A 12,293-nucleotide genomic window follows, 5' to 3' on the forward strand; every position below is an offset into this window, starting at 1 on the left:
ACAGCCCTCATGCTTACACGGCAAGCATTTACCCACTCTGCTTTCCTCCTGGCCCCTAAAACAGGGTTTAACTATATGAGACTTACATAATACCCTACAGTCAGCACAGAGGACCAGGCGTCTTCAGTTGAATTAGAAACTCTGGGTTCACATGAGTACTTCGTTCAGCTCTGTCTCTTGAAGCCCTTACTGTTTACACTGATGGGAAACTTGGTTGTTTCTCCAGACTGACTGAGCTCTTTGAGGACAAATATTATCTCATTATCCCCAATCTTGCTGTTGCCACTTGGCATAGAGTAGTCTATTAATCTTTATATTTAAAAATGTCATTGCCAATATTTTAGGTGTGCTTTGCTGTTTCATAGTCATAAACTGTATGCCTAGTACTGAAAAGCTTCTTTAAAATGTTTTCCTTGATATTGAGGAAATAACACGAGAGAATGTTAACCAGTCAGAACACGGCTGACAGTACTGTTAGTGATGAGTACCTACAGTATTTCAGATGTGCCCATTTGGAACCCGTTACAGTTTAGTGCACTTCTGTATATTGTACAATATGTGCATTGGTTGTAGAACCATTCCCTCCAAGATTTTAAAAAATTAAATTTTTTTTCTCTTTTTGTTTCTTATTTATAACTACTGTTTGTTTTTTTCTTTTTCTACTCACAGTGTAGAGTGATGCGGGACCTTAAAGCAGTTCATGGAAAAACGAAGGGTCAGTCCCTGGGCTATGCCTTTGCAGAGTTCCAGAAGCACGAGCACGCCCTCAGAGCCCTCCGCCATATCAACAATAACCCAGAAATCTTTGGCTCTCAGAAGGTAAGCCTCAGCCTCCAGGGAGACCCCATTTTTCTGAGGGTTTAACTGTTCAGTGCCCCCGATATTTGAATGGTGGGAAGAGTACCAAGTGGTCTGGGTGGAGGTGGGGAAAATAGATGGTAACTCTAGGCAAGAAGATGCTTATAAAATGAGTAGACTGGACGGACTGCCTACAGAACTGGCATTAAAGAAGACGTGAGAAGCAGCCTCCATGTTTACAGAGGCTGGGTGGAAGGACCAAGTAGGCTTATTGCACTCACAGGTTACAAAGTCTTACGAATGACATTCTGTCTCCCTGACAGAGACCGATAGTGGAGTTCTCTTTAGAGGATCGAAGGAAACTTAAAGTAAAGGAGCTGAGGATCCAACGCAGCCTGGTATTGAACCTAAATGTTTGATTGGGTTTGGTTTTGTCATCTATCTATGTATCTATCTATCTATCTATCTATCTACCTACCTACCTACCTATCTATGGTGTGTGTTGGGGGTGGGGGGAGAAAATGCCTTTGTGTCTGTACCTTTTCTTCTGGAGGTCAGAAGACAACTTGGGGACGTTGGTTTTCTCTTTCTACCATGTGTGTCTTGGGATTGAACTCAGGCCATTGGGCTTGGTGGCAAGTGCCTTTACTTGCTGAGCCATCTTACTAGGCTTTGTTTGTTTGGTTTTGGTTGTTTATGACAATCTCACTGGGTAGCTCTAGCTAACCCAGAACTCTCAAAGATGTCTCTGCCTCAACTGCTGGGATTTAAGGTGTATGCTGTCATATCCAGCCCTTTTTTTTTTTTTTTTTAGAGCTTAATTAAACTTCCTTTTTTAAATTTGTGCTTCTGCGAAGTAGGATTTTACTCAGTTTCTCCTAAGACTCCCTGGTGTTTTCTTCTTTGCTGTCTCTCTTCTGAGCTGCACAGAAGGGCAAGATAGGAGGAATGCAAACCGATGTTCCGATCCATCATGAGCTCTTGTATGGTGTGTGGGGGCCGTGTCAAAACTAGTGGCTCAGGTTAAGTTTCAGAATCATCATCTGAGACAGGGGCTCCCTTTGTCGTCTAAACTTGTCTTGAACTCAAAATCCTCCAGTCTCAGCATGACACTGGGTATTTTTAGATCATTTCAGTTAGTGTGGAGAGAGGAGTACCTGTGGCCTTCATGGAGAACCTGGGGTCCTATCCTTGTACATGCCAACTCTTTACCCCAGATAATATTGCCTTTAGCCAAGGCTTCAGGGGGGTTTCTGAAGCTGCCTGTGTTTTCTTTGAATTCTTTGTTTCCTGTGTTTATTCTCATACTGCACTTTCATTATAAAGTGGTCTGTTCTCCTGACTTACAGGGCCATTTCTCACTTTCCTCATTCACAGCAAGTGAACCTTCCACTATAAGATAAGCCCTCATTACATAGGCTTCCATCAACTTCCTTGATTATTTGTTTTTTATTTTATTTATGTGTGTCTTCTTTTAGTTACTGTTTTATCGCTGTGATAAAACACCATGACCGAAAGCAGCTTAGGAAAGGGAGAGTTTATTTGGGCTCATGCTTCTGAAGGGTAGGACCCCATCCTGGCAGGGAGGCCTAGCAACAAGCAGCAGGCATGACCACAGAGGAGGAAGCTGAGAGCCCACACCCTCAACTGCAAGCCTCAAGCAAACTGGAATCAGGGCACGCCTATGAACTCTCAAAGCCTGCCCTTGCTAGTGTTTTCCTTCACTGTACCTCTTTAACCTTCCCAAACTGTACCGGGCTTTTTCCTTTAGGCCACTAACCAGCTCCCAAATCATGACACAGAGATTTATTAGTAGTTTGGAATGCTCGGCTTAGCTTAGGCTCATTTCTGCTAGCTCTTTTAACTTAAATGAACCTGTTTCTTCTTATCTACCTTTTGGCTTGAGGCTTATTACCTTTCTCACTTCTTTTTTTTTTTAATTTTATTTATTTATTGTATTATGTATTCAATATTCTGTCTGCATGTATGCCTGCAGGTCAGAAGAGGGCACCAGATCTCATTACAGATGGTTGTGAGCTACCATGTGGTTGCTGGGAATTGAACTCAGGACCTCTGGAAGAGCATTCAGTGCTCTTAACCTCTGAGCCACCTCTCTCCAGCTCCCACCTCTTTCTCACTTCTATATATCTGTCTTTCACTGCTTCTGTATGTCTGGCGCCCCCCCCCCCCCCCCCGTCTTGCCCTAGGGGCATGTCCTTCATTCTCTCCTCTCTTCTCCTTCCTCTTCTAGATACTAGATTTCTCCTATTTATTCTCTCTGCCTGCCAACCTCACTCCATCCTGTTGGCTGTTCAGCTTTTTATTAGACCAATCAGTTACCTTAGACAGGCCAGGTGAAACAAATGCAACACACGTTTACGAAATTAAACAAATGTAGCATAAGCAAATGTGCATCTTTGCCTAATTAAAATAATATTCTACAACCAACACCATCTGGGGACCAAGCGTTTAGACACCTAAGTCTGGGGGATATTTTCATTCACACCACCACATGTCTTTTATTTACACTAGTCTGGGAATCCTAAAAGTAAACATTTTGTTGTTTGTAACTGTATCTTACAGACAGACTAGTGCACAGTAGGCATTTAATTAATATTGTATCAACATGCCTATTTAGATTAAATTACAAATGGCAAAATAACATTTATTTTTACATTCATTTTACTTGACTCTTTTTCCTAGATCAGTGCTGGTAAACCTTCAACATCCTTATGCTTGCATTTGAAGCTCTAGCATCCCTTTGCCTTCCTTCCTTCCTTCACTGACCCCATCTCTGACATTCTTACCTTCATGTTGACCTAGGTTTTCAGTTTATGCCATTTCCGGTCTCGGGAGGAATTTGTGTAGCATTTCTTGCAAAACAGATTTCCTGGCAATTGTTTTTTGTTTGTTTGGTTTGGTTTTTATCTGAGACAGTCATTCACTTTTGTGAAAGATAATTTCATTGGGTACAGAATCTAGATTTGGTAATTTTGTCTTTTGGAACCTCAGCTACCTCATGCTATCTTCTGTTTCTATACATTGTTTACTGCAAAGTGACTGATAAATCTAGTTGTGGAGCTTGGGGTGTTTGTTTTGTTGGTTTTCTCTCAGCTCTTAGAGCTCTGGCTTAATGTCTGTCAGTGTTTTGAAATTTCCTAGCTGTATTATGTTAAGTAGTTCTCAGTTGCTTTGTTTCTGCTGCTGTGTTACACTGTGTGTGTGTGGCGGGGGGGGTGGGGGGGGGTGGGGGGGGGCAGGTGTTTTTTGAAACAGAATCTCAAATAGCCCAGATCCATTCCTTCCTTCCCAGTGACTAGGATTCCAGGTGTGTGTTGTCATGCCTGGCCCAGGATTCACTTTTGACAGTTGTTCCTTCCTACTGCTTTTGAATCTTGGGCTACTGCTTAATGTTTCTGGGTTTGGTTTTGTTGGTTTTGTTTTGAGATGGGGGGAGAGAAGAGAGAGGAGAGAGAGTGTGTGTATGTCTGCCCTGCAGTGGTGTGAACTGCTTTGTATGTACTTTGCTGAAGTCTCCAACTCTGTGGAGGAAGAGTCCCTCTTTCAGCACACCCAACAGCAGGCTCATCCTCTGCTGCGTATTCATCAGGTAACCTCATCCAGAAACCAGGTGGCAATTTCTTGTTTTCTGCAGCAAAAAATGTCATCTAAGCCTGTAACCGGTAAGCCCCAAAAGGAGCAAAAAGAACATGGGAAAGACAAGCAACAGAAAGCAGTGAGGCCTACACAGAATCCCAGCCAGGCTTCTGGAGAGCAGAAAGGGAAGGCCCGCCCCACCTCGTGGACAGGGTTCCAGACCAAGGCTGAAGTGGAGCAGGTGGAGCTGCCTGATGGGAAGAAGAGAAGAAAGGTCCTGGCACTCCCTTCACACCGAGGCCCCAAAATTAGGTGAGATGCAGGAGAGCTCTGTAGAGGAGGGAGCTTCTAAGTGCATTTGTCTTGATGCAGCTCTTTTTCTCTGTAGCATTTGTTAGATGAAGAGGGTGTTGGGGCGGTGCTAGTTCCCCATGCGAAGTTAACAGAAAGGTCTCAGCCCCAGCAGAAATGTTGCCTTGGATCAGATGGTAGAGGGAACCTTGGAGGAACCATCAGGGCAGACTGCATGCCATCCTTGTCTTTTCAGAGCTTTTCATGTCAGCTGAGGGTCGCTTATTCTTTCTCTTTGGGACCGTAGATTAGTGTTATGTACATTCAGTGCTGTGACAGTAGATTAGTGCTATGTATCTTAAAAAAAAAAAATCTTGAACCACCACACACCATTATATCCCGCCCCCCAAAAAAAATCTTGGTAAGTAAATGATAGTTTTCGTGATTTCCATTGAAGTCTTAGCAAAAATAAATAGAGACAAACGAATATATAACTATTGTGACTTAGGATATATATACGGTTGTAGACTCCATTTAAGAGTGACTAAGCCAGGTGGTTATGGTGCACACCTTTAGTCCCAGTACTTGGGCATCAGAGGCAGGCGGATCTCTGAATTCAAGGTCAGCCTGGTCTACAGATCTAGTTCCAGGACAGCCAGGGCTACATAGAGAAACCTATCTTGAAAAAACAAACAAAAAAGAAACAGCTATGTATTAAAGAAATTTGTCTCTTGAGTTCTTTAAAAGATTCCAAGGATGGGGCTAGAGAGATGGCTCAGTGGTTAAGAGCACTGACTGCTCTTCCAGAGGACCCAAGGTTCAATTTCCAGTACTCACATGGCAGCTCACAACTGTCTGTAACTCCAGTTCTTGGGAACCCAACATCCATGGCAAAACAGCAATGCACATTAAATAAATTAAATTAAATAAGGAGAGAGAGAGAGAGAGAGAGAGAGAGAGAGAGAGAGAGAGAGAGAGAGAGAGAGAAAGAGAGAGAGGCTAAGGATACTAACCAGAGAAAGAATTAATGCAGCATATACCTGGCTGTCTTATTTCAGGTTGCGGGACAAAGGCAAAGTGAAGTCCCTTCCTCCTAAGAAGTCAAAGCCCCAGACAGGCCAGCGGAAACAGAAGCAGCAGCAGTTACCTTCTTTGCAGGTGAGTTCCGTGGGGCTTGTGGTTTGGGTGCTGTGGCTTTGTGGGACTGAGCAGATCGTCACCTTTCTGAAGTAAGGCTTCTCCGTTCCGGGCTGCAGCTCTTCAGAGGGTGAGGTTCAGTAATGGAGAGGAAAGTAAGCCTCTATGACTTGTCGATCTGCTTGAGCAGTTATCTTGTGTTTCCTGTTTCCTGTACCTGCTTTCCCCCTCTGCAGTGTATGGAAGCAAATCCTACACGTAAATATATCTCAATAGATAGATTGCTCAGAAAAACTTGAGACTACATTTCTAATGGCCAACTCGTCACACAAACACACGCACAATGTCATTATCGTATCTACTGAGATTAATCAGAAGCTCCTTATACTCTCTAATATATAGCCCCTATTAAAATGTTCCTAATTGCCTCAACAGTGTTCTTTATTTTTGGTTAGTGCCTGTTAGGATGCTAACAAAGTCCACACATGACATTTGTGGTATCCCTTCCTCCTTCCCTGCCTTCCTTTCTTCATCCTATGGTGTTTATCCTTTCTTACCACATTCTTTCTCCCCGTGTTGGTGTTGTTAATTTGTTGGATAAACAGTCATTTGTCTTTAAGGATGTATTTTATGTTGAGTTCAGCTGCTTACTTCCTTATGGTATCATGTCACTTGTCCCCGGGGCACCTTGTCTTGACTGTCAGCTGGTAGAACAGTCTAGAGGTATAACCAGATTTAGTTTTCTTGGAAAGAACACTTCACTGTTAGTAATGCCAAGATCAGTCAGTAGGTGTCAGAATTGTCCACTTTATTGTTCTATTGAGAAAATCCCCTCCCATCTTCTCAGTTACTGTTTAGTTTTTTGGCTTTGCAGTGCTAGGGGTCTGACCCAAGGCTGTTAACAGAGTTTCTGTTCTGCCTAGTCCTGCTTCCGTTTAGCCCCAGATAAACACACAGGTTTATATTAATTATAAACTGTTTGGCCAATGGCTTAGACTTCTAAATGGCCAGCTCTCTCTTAATTACTAACCCATAAATATTAATCTGTGCATTTCTACATGGCCTTATCTTACCGGAGAATGCCCAGTGTCCTATCTTCCCTGTAGCTCCAAGGTGTTCTTCTCTGTTTCTCTTCCCAGCATTCTCCTTGTTTGGCAGCCCCACTATACTTCCTGCCTGGCTGCTGGCCAGTCAGCATTTTACTAAACCAATGAGAGAAACATATATTTACAGCATACAGGCAGGACATCCCCCATCACAAGGCTGCTGTCATGCTTAGAAAGTGCTCTACTGTTGACCTATGTCCCTAACTGCTCACCTTTGGCTTTTAAAAACAAGGGATTATCATGTACACCTGTGATTTCATAATGGGTTACAGAATGGTGATTTTCCAATTAAGACAGCCCCTTTGCACTTAAAAATAGAGTTCTAAGACTTGTAGAAAGGAGACTCTTACATATAGGAAAGACAAGTTAGATGATTTTTTTTCCTTCCTCTTGCTCTATCAGTTTCAGAGAAGTGAACTGCTATGTGGCTTGTGAGGCTGGTGTGTGTGTGTGTGTATGTATGTATGTATGTATGTATGTATGTATGTCTGTATTAAGTATTATGGAATCCCAAATTTTCCTGTAACTCACTGTGTTTCAATCAAATGTGGTCATCATTCTTGTTCTAAGGCAACAGAAGCATCTTTGGGTCGGCTCCCTGTCCTTCTGAAATGACCTTGTCTGTCTTTGGTAATGTTGCTTTCTTGTACAAGATGTTCTAGGCCCATCTTATGTGGTTTCTTTCCCAGTTTCTGGCAATAGCCATTTTCCCAAGGAGCTCTAGTTCTTTTGAATAGAAATTAATGGTCCTGTGCTCTATTTTTTTTTTTTTTTAAATAAAGACATTCTTTTATATGTATGGGTCTCTTGCCTGCATGTATGTCTCTGTACTGCAGACATGGGTGATGTGACAGAGACCAGAAGAGGGCATTGAATCCCCTAGGTCTGGAGATACAGGTGGTTTTTTGATGCATTGTGGGTACTGGAAACAGGTTCTGGATCCTCTGGAAGAGCAGCCAGTGCCTTTAACCCTGAGCCATCTCTCCAGCTCTAGTCCTGGGTTCTTGTGCATTTGAGGTCAAGCTTTCTCTTCCTTCCCTCTAAGAGTAGAAGAGTCACTAGCACCCTGTCCTACTCAAATCTGTCTGTGGGAAATTTCTGACCATATCATATTATGTTGTAGAGATCTAGTCTCTGAAATTTTATAAATGGAATTCTTGGGGCAAGAGCAAACAAGGATGTTCAAATTAGGTTTCTCTTTAGAAATCGTCTTCCTAGTGTACCAGCTTATATTCTGTTTGGGGTGTCTTGACAGTAAGGTGATATTTAGTGTTTGAAATTAACTAAGCATGGTGGTCCTTTAAAGGAGGATAGATGAGGGTCAGGAGTTCAAGGTCCTCCTCAAGTATAGAGTGAGTTTCAGGTCTGTAGAAAAGAAGGCAGGCAAGTAAGAAAACAAGAAAGCAAAGGGAGGGAGGGAAAGAAAGAAAAAGGGAAAGACTGATTGTTTTATGTCTCCTGTTTTTCACAGGCACCTAAGAAGAAAGCTAAGGAAAATAAGGCAGAAGCCCACTTCAACCAACTGGTTGAACAGTATAAGCAGAAATTGTTGGGTCCTTCTAAGGGACCACCCCTTATGAAGAGAAGCAAGTGGTTTGATACTTGATGCCGCCTGCAGAAAGCTGTGTCTTTCACAGAGGGGAAGTGCATCCCGATGATACCCCATTCTTGGGGACTCTGTAGGGTGTGTACATTCTTGGTCCCTTCTCCAGCATGGGAGGAAAACATACCTGAAAACACCGTGGAGTTTTTACATCTCATCCATATTGCTGAAACTGTGCATATAATTGTAATTCATTTCTATTTTCTTCTTTGATGGAAACTATTGTAAAAAAGTGTTTTGAAGTACTGAATTTTTAAGATGCCTATTTTGTTATGGAATCTGTAAATGAGCAATTGTGACTTTTGGATGTGTCTCATTTTTAATATACCAAATATATTATTTATGAGTGAACATTTTTAACATTTTTAATTCAGTTAGATAGTCTATAAGAGCTAAGAACAGAGAAAAATGTTTACTAACGTGGTCTTTGAATGTGGTACACATTTGACTTGTAACTGAAGGCCCTGGGCCTGGTACAAGCATCACCTACTAAGTGTCTGCCCCTGGAGGCGTAATGCTGGCTAGAAATCAGATTGCAGTGGCTAGACACTCCCTGACCAAGGATGGCCCAAGTGTATCCCACGGAGCACTGTGTCCTGGGGACTGAGAGCCCATGGGAAAGCAGTGGGCATGAGGCTTAGCTTCTACCCTAAGTGCTGAGGAGGTGGCAGAGTCTTAGTTTAGTCATCCTAAATAAAGGATTGAACTAAATGTTCTCCTGGTTGTTCCCTGCCCTACATACTTTTAAAATGCTTTTTACCATACTTTCTCTCTTCTAAAGAAAACTGGGGTGGAGAGTGTGAGTATCAGGGAGAGTCAAGGTCCACCGGATGCTGGTGCTACCAAGATGAAACACAGTGGGGGCAAACAAATCCTGAGCTGTACAATTTCTGATACAGTTGTGGAGCAGATCAAGTCTGTCACCTCAGACCCTCATGTCTGTCCCCTTGGCTTGGAGAGCATTTCCTTAGGGGCTGTCGTCTCAGATCTCCACTGAGCTGTCAGCTCTTCTGGTGTTGTCTTGAGTATCTGAAGCAGGCTCGTCTTCCCTGCCCCATCCTACATCCAGCTGAATTCTCTTACCCAGTTTGTTTTCTGCTGCACTAATCGTTGTCTAAGTTGTCTGCTCTGAGGAGACTTTCTCTTGTTCACCCCTACTCAGACGGCACCGACTACTAACTCTGGTGCATAGTGGGCATGGGATAGATACTCAGTGAATGAAGAAACAAGACAGGAAAAGGAACACTGGTGCCCTGTATACAAGGAAACGGCTGAGAGCACAGCTCAGCTTGCCGGTTGCCTGGCCTAATGCAGTGCCTTAAAGGATACTTCCCCAGACCCATTGCCGAGTCAGGCATGGAGCTATTTCATGGCAATACTTGGGAGAACCAGTTAGTGCTCCAGAATGCCCATGGTGGGTTTGGAGGTCATGAAGGAGAAATCATGAAAACATTTAGACCCTTTGGAGGTATCTAAGGACAGGTGCCATCTTTAGGGTCAATTCGGGACAGAGTGATAGGAATTGTGAACATTTTTACATCTGTCCAAGAGAGGGGGTAAAAAGAGCCTTTCGGAGAATGTCCGAATGGCCACAACTCGCCAGCCAGTTGATCTGTTTCCCTTGGCTGACTCTGTCGGCTTGCCAGACACTTTTCCTCCAGTACACATATATATCCTTAATATTTGAAAATGTATCTTAACATTTAAGATTACAAAAAAAAAAAAAATTGCTGTTCTTTCTGAGAGTGTTGCCAGATTCTCCTAGATCCAGATATTTCTCTAACATCTTTAGCAACCCTGTGTGTTAAAACATGAGTCAGTTGCTTGGAAAATTATTGCACAGTTCTTTACGAGAGTGATATGAGGACGAATTATCCTATTTCTCAATGACCAGACTCCATATATGGTGTCTTCTTTGAGACACCTTCCCATGGGTTCCTCAGTCAGCTCCTTGACCCTTTGCCATGTGAGTACTAACGCAGGGGAAATTGTGCTTCTACTTTGCTTTCTAGCAGGGTGTTTGAGAAAATGGGGTTTCTCAATTAATATGAGGGTTGAGTTGCACATTGCTTGGTTAATAAGGGTAATGTCGGAGGCTAAAGGCCGTAGTGAGAATGACCACGTTTCATGTAACTCTTGTTTGATTATGCACTAGGCTGGCTCAAGAGAAAGACCTCTAAAGAGAGTCGTAAGTGGGGTGCAAGCTTTTTCTGTTCCTTGTTTTTTCTTGACTAGATGGAGGTTTTGAAGTTGCTTCTCTGGAGTCAGCCTGTGGTAGAAAATAAGCTTCAGCTATTGTAGAAACAAGAATTGTGATTTCCTCCATTAGAGTCCTAGAGCTTGTGATTCCTTGAAAGACAGTCACATGCCTCGGAACAAAGGGGCTTCGTCAGTCTGTGTTGTCACTTGAGTGTGCATCACAGAGCATGCTTGGACAAACAAGGATGGTCATGATGATGCTAGGTAATACAGTCTTTTGGGACCGATACCATGGGCGGTCCTTCATTGACTGAAATGTTAAGTGACACACAGCTATATTTCTAAATATCCTAGGATGTTCTTTTGTCTTTTTGTTGTTTATTTTTTGAGATTGGTTTCTCTGTGTAGCTCTGTCTTGGAACTCACTCTGTAGACCAGGCTGGTCTCGAACTTAAGAGATCCGCCTTCCTCTGCTTTCCAAGTGCTGGGATTAAAGGTGTGTGCCATCACCTCCTGGCTGTTTTTGTTTTGAAAAGAAGTTTTTCTAACTATAATTCAGAGCCCAGAACCTCAAGGCTCCAAAAAGCTTCTTATCCATTTGGCTTTCAGTTGTCTGAGGAAGCCAGTGGCCAAATGTGCCACAGTGAGTCACCTTAGGAAATGCAAATCTGCCATCTCAGCTCTCCAGCTGCCCTACTTAACCAGCTTTCTCCCTAATATTGTTTCATCTCACTGTGACATGAGTGACAGGGACCTGTCAGTTCTGTCATACGGGGAGCAAGTCTGCTGAAACAACTTGGGACATTCCTCCACTCCTTCATAGATTGCTCTTTCATGACTGAACCCACATTGTCACAGGTCTGCAGGGTGCCAAGACAAGTTTGTCTTTCAGCTGGTCTCAGCTTGTGCTTTCCACTCACCTCTAACTGGCTCGTTAAGAGCCAGGGTGAACTTTCAGATTTCTCATTGACTAGTTAGAGGTGATGCACACAGATTACCTTGCTTTTGTTTTCAGTTTGTCCTGGCTCTACTTGTTTCCAGGATCTTTTGCAGAGCCTGAGACAGACCCCCCCTATTGGATGGGGTGGTACTGGGCAGTCTACTTTGGGCGGTATTAAGACATAGTCTACAGTTACTTTGACTTCTGATTCTGAACAGGTGATTGGCTACAGACTGATGATGCTCCCAAGCTGATGAAGGAATATGCTGGGAAGGCTGGTGGATGTTTCCTGGGAACCAGTTCTGAGAAAACTACAGAGTTGCCAAAAAGACCTTTTGGTCCATCCCAAATGTATCTTGATAGACACCAAATCTGGCGGTTCTCATGTCTGTGCTGCCCAGAGCTCACTCCCTCTTACCAGTGGTGAGCCTTTACTGCTGCAAAGCCATCCTGAAAACTCACTGGACATTGATCAGGGCATCATCTTTGTCCTTGAAGGCAAGGGTTACATTTTATACTTTACTACACACACTGACACCCAACATTGATTTAGCTAGCCATAGTAAGAGCTCCTGTGATCCTGTGAGCTCTCTAGGGGTTGATCGTTCCAAGGCATAGCTGG

General features: G+C 43.2%; 1 protein-coding gene across 1 annotated transcript in view; it reads left to right on the top strand.

Moving 5' to 3' along the window:
- The window catches only part of Rbm28 (RNA binding motif protein 28), a 33,332-nt gene extending 24,449 nt beyond the window's left edge, over positions 1-8,883 (top strand). The window contains exons 15-19 of the mRNA XM_027391331.2: positions 670-819; positions 1,122-1,196; positions 4,454-4,707; positions 5,745-5,844; positions 8,401-8,883. Of these exons, the coding sequence (XP_027247132.1) occupies positions 670-819; positions 1,122-1,196; positions 4,454-4,707; positions 5,745-5,844; positions 8,401-8,535 (714 nt within the window). The 3' untranslated portion in view covers positions 8,536-8,883. The remainder of the gene's footprint in view (positions 1-669; positions 820-1,121; positions 1,197-4,453; positions 4,708-5,744; positions 5,845-8,400) is intronic.
- Positions 8,884-12,293: the final 3,410 nt, after the last annotated feature.

The sequence above is a fragment of the Cricetulus griseus genome, assembly GCF_003668045.3.
Source record: "Cricetulus griseus strain 17A/GY chromosome 1 unlocalized genomic scaffold, alternate assembly CriGri-PICRH-1.0 chr1_0, whole genome shotgun sequence".
Lineage (NCBI taxonomy): Eukaryota > Metazoa > Chordata > Mammalia > Rodentia > Cricetidae > Cricetulus > Cricetulus griseus.